The sequence below is a fragment of the Corvus kubaryi genome, unplaced genomic scaffold (genome assembly GCF_017639235.1).
Source record: "Corvus kubaryi isolate FWS band 111438036 unplaced genomic scaffold, C.kubaryi_AGA036_p1.0 37262, whole genome shotgun sequence".
NCBI lineage: Eukaryota > Metazoa > Chordata > Aves > Passeriformes > Corvidae > Corvus > Corvus kubaryi.
Genome location: NW_024581078.1, coordinates 57,565 through 73,025, shown reverse-complemented (window position 1 = coordinate 73,025; position 15,461 = coordinate 57,565). Strand labels below are relative to the sequence as shown.

At 39.5% G+C, this 15,461-nt stretch overlaps 1 protein-coding gene across 3 annotated transcripts in view; it reads right to left on the bottom strand.

Moving 5' to 3' along the window:
* Nucleotides 1-15,461, bottom strand: part of EPS15L1 (epidermal growth factor receptor pathway substrate 15 like 1) — a 48,761-nt gene that overhangs the window by 20,586 nt on the left and 12,714 nt on the right. For all 3 annotated transcript variants that reach the window (XM_042024320.1, XM_042024321.1, XM_042024322.1), the window contains 11 exons: nucleotides 14,145-14,230; nucleotides 13,704-13,776; nucleotides 13,009-13,170; nucleotides 11,885-12,082; nucleotides 11,447-11,611; nucleotides 9,397-9,523; nucleotides 9,225-9,275; nucleotides 8,695-8,831; nucleotides 7,614-7,674; nucleotides 7,159-7,241; nucleotides 5,550-5,682 (listed from right to left, as the gene is read on the bottom strand). In XM_042024320.1, coding sequence (XP_041880254.1) covers nucleotides 5,550-5,682; nucleotides 7,159-7,241; nucleotides 7,614-7,674; nucleotides 8,695-8,831; nucleotides 9,225-9,275; nucleotides 9,397-9,523; nucleotides 11,447-11,611; nucleotides 11,885-12,082; nucleotides 13,009-13,170; nucleotides 13,704-13,776; nucleotides 14,145-14,230 — 1,276 coding nt within the window. The remainder of the gene's footprint in view (nucleotides 1-5,549; nucleotides 5,683-7,158; nucleotides 7,242-7,613; nucleotides 7,675-8,694; nucleotides 8,832-9,224; nucleotides 9,276-9,396; nucleotides 9,524-11,446; nucleotides 11,612-11,884; nucleotides 12,083-13,008; nucleotides 13,171-13,703; nucleotides 13,777-14,144; nucleotides 14,231-15,461) is intronic.

Below are 15,461 nucleotides of genomic sequence, written 5' to 3'. Positions count from 1 at the left end.
TCCTCAACCTAAAGAGAACCTTAAACCATGTATGGAACAGAGATGGTGATTTTCCGAATCTTTTCATGAAACAGTGGAGTGGGTTGAACTGTAAGAAACTGTAATATCACAAACTGTTTGTCTCTTTAATCCATTTCAAGTACATGGGGGGATGGAGAATTCACATGTGGCCCGTGAAGATTGCAAAGAGTGCCTATGCCAGGCTATAGAGAAGCAGTGAGAGGCTTTTAGAGACCTGTGGTGAAGAAAAGCCTTTGTGTTCAGGCCAAAATAACTCATCCTTAAAAAGATTAATAACCCCATGCAATGGCCCATGTCTGGCAGTGTGAAGGAACTGTGAGATTTTTCATGGAAGAGATGTTTTACACCACAGCAGATTGTTTCTTTCCGGGCGGGTCTGCTGTTGGTGGCAGTTTGGGAACCACGTGAAGCAGAAGAAACCCTTTTTTTCCTTAAGCAAAAAAAAGAGACTTTTCAAGAACTGCAACACTGACTAAAATCCCATGTTCTGTTATCCTTTGTGTGAATTGACTAAAAGGAGGGAGGTGCTGGAAGAGAGGGGAGGTTTGCTTTAATTTTCTTGTTATTTCTTTTTACTTTTAATTCTGTTGGTAATAAACTTTTTCTTTGTACAGCAACTGTTTAAGTTTGAACCTGTTTTGCCTCGCAGCTTTCTAGTTTTCCTCAATATTTTCTTATTTTCCCCTTACGAAAATAACAGATTTCATGTGCTTGACGCTCAGCTGCATTCAAACCACGACAAACAGCATGGTGGAGCTTTGAGGGACACTGGTATCTAGGTTTGCTGCTTCTGGAGCACCTTCTCCTTGCTATTCTCTGTTGGGATTCACTGAGTTATTAACCTTCCTCCAATTCTCTTTAAAGATTCTGCACTTAACCTCTGAATAGTTATACTGAAAAAAGGCTCAATAGAGCATTTCACCATAGAAACAAACACGAGATTTCTCTTGAACCAAGCAAGGATCAGATTAGGACTTTGAAATGTCTAAAAGATCTTGACAGACTGGTCAAAAATAGAGTAAGGAAGAAGGAAATTATCTATGATGAACAAAACAAGTATAAGGTTGAGATTCTACCCAAGATACAACCCTAATTAAATAATCTCATGGTTGTCATACCCTCTCTTAATCTCAGTATTCAAGAAGGGAAAGATATGGATCTGAAAGGTGCCTAATCCACGCCACACAAAAAGGGTTTGCCTATCCCTGCCTGATATTACCAACCAGAGAGAGTTGTGAACTGAACTATCTGCTAATACACTCAGATCACAGCTGCTCCTCAATGTTCCAGCTGTGAAAAAACCCAAACACTAACTAAAAACAAACCAACCAACCAAAACAACCAACCCATTTTCACTTTACAAGCAGCCAGCAAACAGGTCAGGATGTGTAGGACCAGACCTGATGACCCACTGCAATCCTGCTGCTGACAACCCTGGCAGACGCAGATGAGTTTCTCTAAATGCTGGGTGAAGACTGTGTCCAGAGCCTGGACATGAGAGCAGCTCCCCTGAACCACAAACTCCTTTTAAAGGTCTTTCCAGGTACATCTGAAGGCCTTTTGCTCTGACCATCACTAGACGGTAAACAGAGGTTGTGTCCAAAAAGCTCCGTTTCAGGACCCAGTGCTCTACAACTTCCTCCTGAAGGACCTGGATGTGGGACTGGAAGGCAGACTAAGTAAGTTCGGTGATGACACACAGCTGGGAGGAGCTGTTGACTCCCTTGAAGGCAGAGATGTGCTGCAGAGAGATCTTGACAAAGGAAAGGGCTGGCCAATCCCCAGCTTAACACGTCAGGCACCGGATCCTGTGCCAGGGCAGCCCCGGATGCATGGACAGACTGGGGAACGAGAGGCTGCGGACCAGCCACGTGGAAAGGGAGCAGGGGTTCCTTGGCTGGCAGCAAGCTGGATATGAGCCACCAGTGTGCCCTTGCAGCCCTCAGTGTCACCACGTCCTGGAGGGCACCAGGCCCAGCATCACCAGCCAGGCAAGGGAGGGGATTCTCCTGCTCTGCTCTGCACTGTGGTGGCCACACCTTGAGTGCTGGGGGCACTTTGGGCACCACAAGATCAGAAGGATCCAAAGCTGTTGGAGAGTGTCCAAAGGACAGACACAGGGATGGGGAAGGGTCTGAGGAGCGGCTGAGGGCACTTGGCTCGTTCAGCTGGAGCAGAGGAGACTGAAGGGAGACTCCTCAAGGGGCTGCAGCTCCTCCCGAGGGTCTGCAGAGGGGCAGGAGCTGAGCTCTGCTCTGGGACAGGGACAGGACCCAGGGAACGGCTGGAGCTGTGTCAGGGGGCTGGGATGGTTGCCAGGAAAAGGTTCTTTCCCCAGAGGGTGGTGGGGCACTGAACAGGCTCCCCAGGGCAGGGGTCACAGCCCAAAGGCTGCCAGAGCTCAAGAAGTGCTTGGGCAATGCTTTCAGACAGAGGGTGAGATGGCTGGGGTGTCCTGTGCAGGGCCAGGAGTTTGCCTCCATGATCCTTGTGGGTCCCTTCCAACTCAGGACATGCCATGATTTTAAGTGTTTCCCTGATCCTGTGCTCAGCTCCAAGGGTTTGCTCTGCCTTTGTTTTCATGAAGGAATGAGACTTGATGCCAAACTCCTCATTCATCTGGACAAAACAGAGACCCATGGGCAAGGTGAGAACTGTGGCACACTTTGGTCCAGGACATCGTGCAATCCCTCAGTGGATTATCAGACAATGTTTGCACGTCACACACAAAAGCTTCGCGTACACAAAAGCATCAAATCAGGAATAACCAGGAATAATCCCTGGTGGATCCTGTTTAGTTTCCACTATCAACTTCCTGGGAAATCAGACAGTTTCCAGTGCTCTGCAGAAGTATTTCTATTTTCTACTTGACAGCAGAGGTTTGAGGACAAGTAAAGTTTTCTTTTATAGCTTTTTGCACCTGCCTACCAAAATGCAAACAAACCACAAAAGTGCTTTTCAATATTAAAAATTGCACCATCCCCCCCCAAGAACAGTTTTACTAAAAAGAGTATGAGGATGGAACAGAAAGGCAAATTACAGGTTTGTCTGGTAATAACTGGCATTTATTCATCCATCAGCAAGATCTTTATCACCTACTTGTTTTTTAATTAAACAGACCAATAAGAAAGGTAAGAAACAACGGAAGTTTCTTGTCTGTTGTTTGTTTGCTGAGCCCATTCTAACACACATTTTATGGCTGTATCTCTTGCTACAATCACACTATATTACTATATAATTTCTCATGCTTAAAGTAACCACTGAAGATTGCCTTAGTTGTGGAAGGAAGGGAGGAGTAGAACTGCGTAAGCACACGAGGCTCATTTGCTTTAAAAAAAACCCTGTTGTTTCCTCCTTAGTCTATTTTATCATAACAAGATTTGCTTTTGGTAGAGCAGCGGAACCTCACAAATATTGTATCTCCCTAGAAAGGGGGAAGAGACACACTTAAACCATTTTTAACCAACTGATTAAAGGTTGAGTGCACATGGCTAAAATAAAAATATATTAATAAAGCTGAATATTCACCAAATTCCTCAATATGTACAAAAGAGGGAATGAGGACACAGAAATCCCAAATCCCTCATGTAGGTAAGTCAGTACTCACCTTTGCTGCTACTGTTACGCTGCATTTGCTAAGAGTAATCATGTTTCTAACAAGGAATGGAGAGAAACCACATACAAGAGATAACATGGGTATATTTAGTATTTGTTTGAATCATCCAACTTCACACAGGCCCTGTTAACACTAAAATATTTCATGTAGACATTTTTTTGAAAGATGGCCACTTGCACTCTTTTCCTTGAAAACCAAATAAAGAAAAATAACATAATTCACAATGTCAGATGAGATTCCCTTCAGCTTTTCTATTTCTCCTTTTATTCATGTCTGCCCTAGTGTTTGATATTTGTCAACATGACGTATTATGTGGGGGTTTTTTTTAATTACTGCAAGTCCTTAGTACCTCAGTAGTAGAAAATACACAAAGCAAGCATGGAATGAACTGCTTCAAGGGCTGTTCCACAATCCTAGAGCATTTCCTGACAAGTTTGCATCAATACCCACCTACAAAAAACCTCATCTGTTGCTTTCAGGGTTTTAGGGTGCACCATCGTCTCTTAAGCAATGAAATCACAGCAACAGGAACAAACTAATGCTGCTGCAATGGTCTGCTGGTAAGTCTACTGTGTGAAATGGTATCTTTCATACCTTGGATCAATTGATGGCATATAATGACATTAAGGACACCTTGGTAACAGAAAGCACTTTTCACATTATCCAAGGAGTTCATTCTAGAATAACTGGTTTGCAAAACCAGCCAGATCAACAATACCCATCACAAACAGGCTGCATGCTCTGCTCCAAAATGCACCAACAGAAAGGCAGAGAATCCACACACTGAGGGAGACATTAATCATGGATCTGTTCTCTCTGTACGATGCTTCCTAATACTGTCTGTGGATGTATATAGTATAAGATATTCCATGTATCTTTATAGATACTAGATACTGTAAACATACTAGATGTTGATCCATGTGTTTAGTGCAAAAGTCTGTGCCTATCCATAAGCAGAATCCAGCTTTTGTTGGTTTTTGAGGCCAACTGAAAGTTCCCTCTTAATATCAACTGAACTCTACCACAGTTGTTAAAAGGAGACTTGAAACTACGTGCCTTCAGTTCTTTAAACAGTTTCACTGGTAGCTGAGTATCTTGAAAACAACTCCAGGGAGGGCAGAAGTTGAAGCTCCACTAAGAGAGATCTTATTTTCAGTTCATGAGATTTATGTATCTCCCAGATTTTCATAAATAAGGGACTCGAAGCAGGAGCAAAGCCATATACATATATATTCAGGAAGTGTTTTCTGTTTAATTCACGCAGTAATGTGCAAATGCAAGAATGATCCTACCTGGACAGGCAGATCAGGACAGGTCTGTCTAACCCTGTACCCTGTTCTTGTCAGTATCTCGTGGCAGATGCCTCAGGAAGAACATACAAACAAGATAAAGATGCAGCCATAGTCAGACTGCCTTGCTACTCAGCTACAAAGCAGTTAGAGCCAGTATTTTGGCTTTTGGGACACCCTGTTGCCCCTGTTTCTTCTGAGAACTATCTAGAGGTTTTTTTAAGACCATTCAAACTTTCTTGCATTCACCATATTGTCTGGTAAACATAGAAATAAATCCTAAATTTAGATTACCATATAAAAACAAACCTCTTTATTTTAAAGGTGCCATTTACTAATCCTACGTGTTGTCTACTTAGAAAATATAGGGGTTTTTCCCGTTTTTTCCTGCCACGTGTGATTTTACAGATCTGTCATAGCACTCTGTCATCATCTGTTTTCCAGTCTGAAGAGTTCCAGTCTGGTTTACTGATAATTTTGTCAATTTACTGGTAACTTCATATCTTCCTCCATGGTTGAAATAGTAAAACCAAGATAAATAGTAGACTGTCAACTTGTTCTTATATCCAGTAATACACTGTAAATCGGAAGAAGTAGATTTTAAAAGAAGAAAACCTCCTTACCACTGGGTGGCTTGGGTCGTGGAGGGACATTTTTCTTCGGAGGTAATGCTGGTGTGTCTGATTTGCTTTTGAAAGGGTCATCTGCGAATCCCACCCCTCCAAAAGAGGGGGCAAAGGGGTCTGAAGCTACTGACTACACGAGAAAAAAAGAAAAGAGAAGGGATGTAAGCACACTGTAGAATACCTGTGGTTTCATGAAGCTACAGGTTAACTCAAGTAAAACCATTAACTTCAAAACCTGAGGGCAGATGTAGAGAGTTGGTGTAAGAGGCTAATGCCCAATGGCAGCAGTGCTAAGATTCCATTCACATTCAAAAGAACTTACGCTCTTAATCATTTAAGTACTTCTAGAACTGTTAGTCCTAGCAAAAAGCTGATGAGAAAATAAAAGGAAGCAAAACTCTACTTTTTACTGTTTGGCAATGAACAGTCATACCACAGCCTGACCTTCACTCTGATAAACAGAACCATGACAGAACCTGGAAAAACACGGCACACTGCAGAACAGAGAACTTTATTCTAAGCTGTTCTGAAGTCACACACGGGTATTTGACTTTTTAGCAAAACCTTAGGGAATATCCAAAAGCATGGGTTTAATGCTTCCTGTATTCAGATGGCTTTTCTAAAGGGCTCTCCTATTGATTCAAGAAGCCCACAAGTATTCTGCCATGCAAGGAAATTTATCACTGTGAAATGAAGAAGGAGGAATTCTGTGAGCAAAGGTAAAAATTGCAGTCAAACCTTTGCTAAAATTTCTACCTCAAGCCAGCCATGTCTATTGGTAAAGGCTGTTGCCATCTAGTGGAGAGCTAAAACCCTCCCCAAAATAGTAAGAAAAGTTATGGGAGAATAAAAAAACCATCAAGAAATGTAATTATCAAAGTGAAAAGATAACCTATCTTATTTTTAACATTTACTCTACAGTGTTCAAGCATTACTGTAGAACTAATGTAAGGAGTTGGGCACTGATGTTAACTGTAAATTCCAAACTCCACCTCAGGAAAGTAACAGCAGACCAAGACCTTTACAATTATCCATTTTTTTCATGTGTGTCCTGAACCTTTTTCTTCATCTGCTATTTAAAATGAACAGAAATTGCACATCTAAAACGTGGGAGAGACTGATTGACTGTTAAGAGTGGAGTGGGTTTACAGGAAGGTTAGTTTACGTAAATTTAGTAGTGTGGTGTTTCGTTAATGGTTGGACTCGCTCTCAAAGGCCTTATCCAACCTGAATGATTTTATGGTAAGCTTAGAAACAAGTCAGAATACTTACTATGAAGTAACAAAGAAGCAAATTCCAGAACTTACAGGAAGGCTGGACACTGAAATACATTAATATCCACAACAACTACCTCTTCTCACGAGTTAACACTACAAGTTAGTTTCTTTTCCTGATCTGGTATTTGAAAATATTTGTGAGAAGTTTATTTATCCCTACTGAATCTAACAGTCTTAATAAGACTTTGCTACGTAATTGGTGAGGCTGATAGGAAAAAAATGACCAAAACCAGTTTGTCAGCTGAAAAGTTACAATCGTATCACACCCTTTAAAAAAGTGTCTGTACATACATTTTTAAAAGGACAGTTGCTTTCCTTTTAACCTTTACCTTTGACATCTGACTGAAGTCTGCAAATCCCTCACCACCACTGAAAGCACCACTTCCAAATGGATCCAGTGTTCCAAATGGATCTGGAACAGACACGGGGGGAAAAAAAGTTATTTTGAGTAATACTTAAGAATTACAAAGAATGCTTGGTGGTGCCAATGAAGCACAAAACTAGGCAGGTGATTAAAAGACACCTGCATTTTGACCTGCCATGAGATGTTACAAGAGAACTCCACAAAACAATAGGTTTTCTACCACTTGTTTGGAGGGAAAATACAGGAAGAAAAAAAAAGGCATATATAGTGCCACAGATGGTCTTCATGAACTGGAACAAGACCGTGATGCTTTTTGCCAACAGTTCACAAGACTCTTTATTCTTAACTCTTATATTTGATTCTTCTTTCATAAAAAGATACCTCCTTATATATCTTCATGTGAAAATGTTTACTTCTTACCTGGACCTTTCGAAGAGATACTGGAAGACGTAAAAGGATCAGTGCTTTCAAAAGGGTCAGGCTAAATAAGAACAGATAGGCATAATTATTTTGCTGCTGGACTGTGCACTTAGCTTTTTATGCCTATCAAAATCTCTTGCTTTAAGACAAATTATTTCCGATTTCAGACCACTCTATTCAGCGGACAGAGTAGGATAAAATCAACTGATTGTATGAAATTTACATTATTAGTGCATTTAGCTATGGATAGCCTTGAACACAACACCAGGTACCTACAAGTGAGATCCCACTGAAATACAAGCAACATTAGTTACCAGGGCAACATATGAAAATACACCCAGAAGTGTTTAGTCTTTAAGCAACAGAGACTGAATATTTGGGTCATGCATTTATATTATTATTAATTCAGAGAATCTGTATATGTAAATACAGATGGTATTTACAGTTGCTCTTCAGTTTGACAAGTCTGCTTTTATTTAAGTACAATCCTATACTGCAAGACAAACTAAGCTCCCACCGACTGAAACTGGTCTTGGGTGGCAAACTCTCAATGAATTGCATAAGAGTGAGGAAAACACTAACAAAAACAAAACCAAAAAATTCATACTCCCCCCCAAAGAAGCACACACATGTACATCAGAAAAGCTCAGAACTGTGACTAGGGATCTAACAAGCACTTTCTGCACGGTCCCCCCACTGTGCTGGCTCCAGTGTGTGCTCAGGGCTCAGGAATCCTTTAGCCAGAGCAGTTCCTCCTTCTCACTCACTGTGTGACTGCACAAATCTATGGGATGGAGGGAATGGTGGGAATGAGTGGGTGTTGCTGGTTTGAAATTCCCAACAGAGAGAAAAATATCCACCTAACAGTACCTTCATGGTGGATGTACCTCATTATCATGGAACCAGAGAGAACACTGCAGATTGCCTTAACAATCCATACTTACATTTTAAGAATACAATTAATTATATTTCATCAGTTAGGAAAAAAGTATTTTGTGTTATTTCACTCCTTTTAGCTTTCAGACAATAAGCCTGTCAACAGTAAAGAAATCTATTAAGTGTAGATTTAAAAATTACTGACCTTTGAGGGTAAAGTGGGGGTTTTTGTGAATGGATCTGAGGTAAACGGGTCACTCTTCACCTGTTTCTTGAAGAAATCCTCAGGGGCAGAACTACGAAATGGGTCACTTTCCTTAAACGGATCTCCTCCAAAGGGATCTAGAAGGAGCATGAAAAGGTAAATAGAATGTAGCACTAGTGTGTCTATAAACATGCTACATTTGACCTCACACTCACTGAGGTAATTTTTCCTACACAAGTACACAGTGTTTTGGTAAATCCGATAAACTTCCAGAGACCTCTCTACAGAGGGTATTTCCTAAGTTTGAGCAAGTACATGTTTATATGAAGCTTTCAGACTTAATAGTTACACACTTCTCATTAAACATATTGATTCTGAATGCACACCTTGTCAGGTTTCTATGTTCCCACACGCAAACCAAAAATCCGAAGCTAGGGAAACCTTTATGCTTTCTCTGTGTTTGTAAATCTTTGTGTTTGGCTACAAATCGTTTATACCACACCTGTCCTGCCATTAAAAAGGGCTATTACCTGCTGGAGCAGGTGGTTGCTCTGCAAAAGGATCATGCTGGAATGGGTCACCTATGCAGAAGAGAAAAGTAATTTGTTTTATCTACTATTTAGCAGGATGATAAAAGCTTGTGAAAACATAATTTACTCAAGAATTGGTCTTCAAGGTCTTAGGTAAGCACTTGTCACTTACTGCCTTTGAAGGGGTCTGCTCCCTTAAATGGATCAGATTTGAAAGGATCTTCTGACTGGAATGGGTCTGTATGCAATTCTTGTGTATTATTGGTAAACATCAAGGCTTTATTCTTAAATGGATCATCCTAAAAATTAAGAGGAGAAACATCACAGCAGCTGGTCATGATAAAAATGCTCAGTTACATATTTAGCAGAAATTGAATGCTATCTTGGTTCCTGTTTAACAATCTTAAAAATTGCTTTCTAAAGAACTTTCTCAATATGTGACTTCTAAGTAGAAGTAATTACAGAGCAGATGGGAATGTGTACCCCAAGGCTACACAGAACATCAAAAGATAACAGTACATATAGCAATTAAATGTTAAACTGTTGCCTGTATTAATATATTCAAATCTCAAATAACAAAAGCAAGCCAACCTCAAACATCACACTATCAAAAAATTCTTCCCCCCCATTAACAGCTCAGCTTCAGGTAAGACACTTACTTAAAAGGAAAGGATACATAAATAATCCGTGGACTAGAAATACAACAAATTACTACTGAGTAGTCAAATACTAGATTGCTTCTTTTTAACTCATCTTTGAGTTTAAAACTCCAAATACTGATTTCCCATGATAAAGCACTTCATGCAGGAAGAGTCACCCCAACATTTTGATGACAAGGTTTCTCAGCAGAGGCCAAATCTAAGTTTGTCAAGTTGCAGAAAATACCCTGCATGAACAAGCAGCAAACTGAAGTTATGAAACCTCTTCATGACATTCATTTGCATGATACCCCTGGCTTGGGTCTGATTTGGAGGTCTCTGATGAAGGCCCAGGCGCAGACAGCACCTGCACAGCAGAATTCCAGGGGCAATGAGAGCCGTGCCACACCAATGTAAGGAATATCCAGAAACAGCTACCCACTCACACTGCCCCCAACACCAGAAAGAGACAGGATTTCTTTCATCCCTTCACAAGATGCAAATGCAAACATCTTAATTAATACTTCTCAGAACAGGGGGAGGGAGGTGGGGAGAGAAGGAAGAGGAAGGAAGAATTGAGAAACAGGAAAGTGGCACAATGGTTTAAAAAAATTGCTATGAACATAGACTGCTGTTTTCTGCCAGTAAGTGGCTCCTAGGTTTTGCAAGTAAGCAAAACATCTGGAAGATTTCACTGGAAATTAAATATATTTATGCAAGCCATGCAAGCACAGAAACTAAGCACTAAAGTGTTTTAAGACCTTTAAGTCCATGTTTCTCAATGTACTGCTCTTTTTTATCTACACTTTTCTTCCTTCGAGCAGTTTGTTTTTACAGAGCAAGTGTAAAGTATGGCATTAAAGGCAGCAATGCCTGGTGAATATTTACTAACACATTATATATTTAACCTCATACTAAACCCATAGCAAATACTGTGCTTACAAGGGTAAGCATGTTTCCATAATGATGAAGGGCCACAGACATGCAAGCAGAATCAAGCAAGTATGCAACTTTTATCTTGCCTTAAGACAAGAAATAGGCTTAAAAAAAAAAGAAAATTCTTGTGATTTAGAGGATTATTTAATACCCAAATCAGCAATAGATACCCAAAAGAAATTGACTCAAAAAATGTTTAAGAACTTGAAAGATTTTATGATTTGGGAAAAAATGCTGATTAAATAAAAACTTAATAAATGAGAAAGATGATGCTGGAATTATTTAAGCAAAAGAGAAACATCCTTTTGGAAAGGGAACATGTTTTTTACTGAGATATGTAATAAATATAGCTCAGTGTAAAGCAGAAATTTGTAGAGCTTCTTTTGGAAATAAGAAGGAAATACATGATCAAGGGAAGTTTACAGCAAGAGAAGGTTTTGCCTTAGTAAACTGGACAGCATGCAAGAAAACACAAAACACTTGACCTGGAAATAAAGCCCCATCTCTGTCCTGAGACTGAACGTGTGACAGGTTACAAATCCACAAGACCAACGAGCCAACTACCAACTAAACAACTATTTCAGATTAGGTGCAAGTCAGAAGCTTAATTAGTGTAAAATATACTGAACAACAGTATTTTGTTTTTACCATAGCTCCGTAATTGCTTCTTTCTGTCTGCCCAAGGCCTTCACTCATGTCTGCTAAATTTGTCAGACTCCCACCATGAATCCCATTGAGAGCTTCATTGTACTCTTCAATACTCTTATTCACTTCCTGATGGTTCTCTTGCAGCTGAGAGAGTTTACTTCTCGCCTGAGAAGGAAAAATGTTTTAGCATGTTACGCACTCGACAACACTATCATTCTCACAGTCTCCTTAAAACAGTGGTGCCAGCCAGCTGCATTTCATCCCCACCAGAACTGAATGCTTCCTGACTCAAACTGGGAATTAACCGAACCAAACACCAGTCAAAAAGGCTTATTTCATGAACCAGGACTTCTTTTCTCCTCTGAAAAATAATTCTTCTAGGCAATGTTCAACTCAGCATTTCAAGAAGCGAAAAATTGTATGAAGTACAGTGAATACCTGGTTTATTTCTTCCTGGGTTGATTTTAAAGATTTGATTATTGTTTCAAGCTGCACTTTTCCAGCCTGGATGCTCTGCTCTAGCTGAGTCTCTTCTTGCTGGAGGCGATTCAGCTCTGCTTTTGCTCTATTAAGGTCATCTTCCTGTAACTTTAAATCTGATTCCTGAGACTGAATCTGCATTTTTAGTGATGAAATCTGAAACAACACAGTAGAAAAATCAGAGTGAAATTTGGAATAAATGGGACTTGTTAAAGTGTGAATTTATAATAAGTAATAGAAAGTGGTAAACCAACCTATCAACTACTAAGGAAAATATTTAGAACTTAATATGAAGAAATGCATGCTGCTTCTGCTACAATCCTTGATAAAAGCACACTCAATAAAACCAAGAAATACTATTTTAAATCAGAGAAGTACCCCACTAATTAAAAAGGTAATCAAAAGCTGTTTCCTGGATGTTCACCTTCACACCTCGGTTCCATTCAGAACTTGGTTCCATTCAAACATTTATTAAATAGTTTAAAGTGCATTTTTAACTCCAGTAAGAGTTAAAATTACAGAGTTGCAGATAACCTTCCTTATACACTTTCTTAGGTGACTTCCTTACACAGTAAGTTTCTACCTCAAGGTAACATCCTATTTCCATTAGCAATTGTATCAACCTGAAAACTCAATACTGATGACATTCAGAGTGATCAAAACCAGAACCACTGCCATGGACTGTCTCATGGGTTAGGACTACTGATTTTCAACTGCTGTATTAGGCTGAATAAATGCTTCATATATTCTCAGAACAGCAACAATTCCTGTAGAAAGGGACCCTTGGAGATCATCGGGTTCAACCTTTCATTTATGACCATTATGAAAGGTATTTAGGACAGCAGAATCCTTTCTTGGACCTCTGTATTTGTGTGGAAATGAAAAGAAAGAAGGAAAGAAAGAAGGAAAGAAAGAAGGAAAGAAAGAAGGAAAGAAAGAAGGAAAGAAAGAAGGAAAGAAAGAAGGAAAGAAAGAAGGAAAGAAAGAAGGAAAGCAAGCAAGCTTATTCATTACATAAATAGACTTTCCCTGAACAGAAGAAGTAACACTCCTGAGCACGTCCAGAATTAACACACACTCACCACCTGTGTTTCTTCCTGGCATTTCTGCCTTACGTCATTCAGCATATCCTTCAGTTTGGCTTTCTGCTGGTCCATCTCGTCCAGGCGGTCTTGAGCATCTTGTTTTTGAGCCTCCAGCTCTTGCAAGTTACTTGTTTCCCTATCTAAATCATTTTGCAGTTCCTGAAGAAAATTCCACAGTTTGGAAGTCACATTTAGCTGTTGTCTTAAGGAAGGATCAGCCACAGACAAAGAACGTAGCAAAATTCAGAAGATTTTCTACATCATATATGCTACACCCTGCACTGGCCTGTTTTGTTTCTGCAGGAACTTGTGCAAGACATCAGGAAATAAATCACTGCTCACAAGAAGGAAAAGGGACTGTGACACAGAGCACACGGCATCGAGTTATCCTCATTATCAAAACCAGTACTCTCCAAACAATGATTTCCTAAATTACGGTGTTAGTTAAACACTAACAAAAAAGACATTTCAAACTGTTCACATATACTAGGCTCGTATTAGCCAGCATCAGATGAAAACATTTCTGATGGAGAACACTAAAATAAAATTCTTTCTGTAAGTTAGAGGAAAATCTCAAGAAAGAAAGAACAACAGAAAGAATGATAGAACAACAGAAAGACAGAAAAAATGCTAAATTGCCATATATTACCTAGATGAAAATGAAAACCACTAATGATAAACAGAGTTTTTACCTGAACTTCATTGGTTTTCTGTCTGATTGATTCTTCCTTTTCCCTAATGTCCTGCTCCAGAGAATATTTTTCTCTGTCAGACAAAAAAGAAAATGTATCTGTGATTAGTTAAATAATATAACACATGTGCAACAATCAATTAAATATTATTCCGGAAACACCACGCAGCCAAAAACGCCAGCCTGTATTCTCATGTATTCTGTAAAGGAGAAAAGGTGCATATTTATCAATTACGCTTTGAAAAATACCATCTTGTGCCCATCATCAATCTTCTGAAGTCACCTGACAGACCTGTAGGGTATCACTCGGAAATTCATGACCGATTACAGCAACAAATAATGACAAAATTGCTAGAAGAAAATAGAAGTAACTGACACATCTGTACTATAGACTTATTTTGTCACTCTACACCAAGATTTTGTTAAAGTCCACAACTATTACCTCTGCAGCTGTGCAATTTCTTGACTAATATCGTCCAGTTCCTTCACTCCTGTAAATTCTCCTGATCCAACAGAACTTGCACTATCCTGTTAAGAATGAAACAATCTATTAAAATGTCAAGTTGTAACAGAAGCTCTTCCTTTAACAAAGGCTGAGGACAGAGGTGGGATACAAAATCCTCATTATTCGCGTTTTCAAAATTCTATGAGAGGCATCAAATTATTCTGCAACAAGCAGGGAACATGCCACACAATTCTACCTGTGAGACAGGAGAATTTTTAACATGCCTGTTTAATAGACAGGACAGTTGAACACACAGCAATGAAAGGACAGGCACAATGCCAACAAGGAAATTGCAGACTACATCAGAATTAGAATTCAAAACGTAACACTCAGTTCTGCTATAGTCAAGAGTAAATTTTCCAGGGGACTTAACAAAATCAGATTGTAATTTCAGTCTTCTTGAGCCCTGCCACAAATTAATGGCAATTTCTGCAATTATACCCCATTTCCTGTAGGTTGTTCCTACATTCATTCAGGTGTAGATCAGGGAAGATGCAGAGGGCATCCCTTGCCTTCTAGATAAGACCATCACTATCAGAAGTTAAGAAAGGATGTAGCATTAGGTACAAAATTGGTTGTTATTACAAAAAGGATTGCTCTTCGAAAAAAATAAAACCACTGCAACTGAGCAAAAACTGCAGCACTGAACTCACTGCTAGTATGACAAACCAAGAAACCTAAAACTTTTATATAGCATTTTAAAAAGAAGAATGCAGAGTTTGCTTGCGTCGCTCACTTTGAGACCACTGTGATAACCACAGAAAGCTTGGCTTTATTAAATATTAAAAAACAAACAAGAACCCAACGAACAAGCCAAGACCAGCAGAGTAAGATGTGACATTTTTGTAGAAACAATAGGTGAATACACAATTTAAATAATTTAATTAAGTCCTCACTTTTGGGGGATCATTTTTTTGGTAATACGCCATTAAATAATCACAAATAACAACAACAATACAGACTAATTCTTCAAGGTAGCAAATCAAAAATCACGTTTATACTCTCAGGCCAGATACAGATTTGCTGGGAGACCTGTACTGAATGCAGGACAGGATCACAGCCAGGTGTCACCCAACATGACTACGAAATAAGATCAAAGGAGCTGCTGCAGCAGTTAGGGTAAGAGTCACTTAACTAAGCTCACAGTAGCATATAGTTTATTTTATCTTAGCTCAGCTGAATACATACCACATGGAAAAAAAGTTGCAATTAACTGAAAACAGTGGGAAGCTTAAAGCTCTCACACCAAGATGT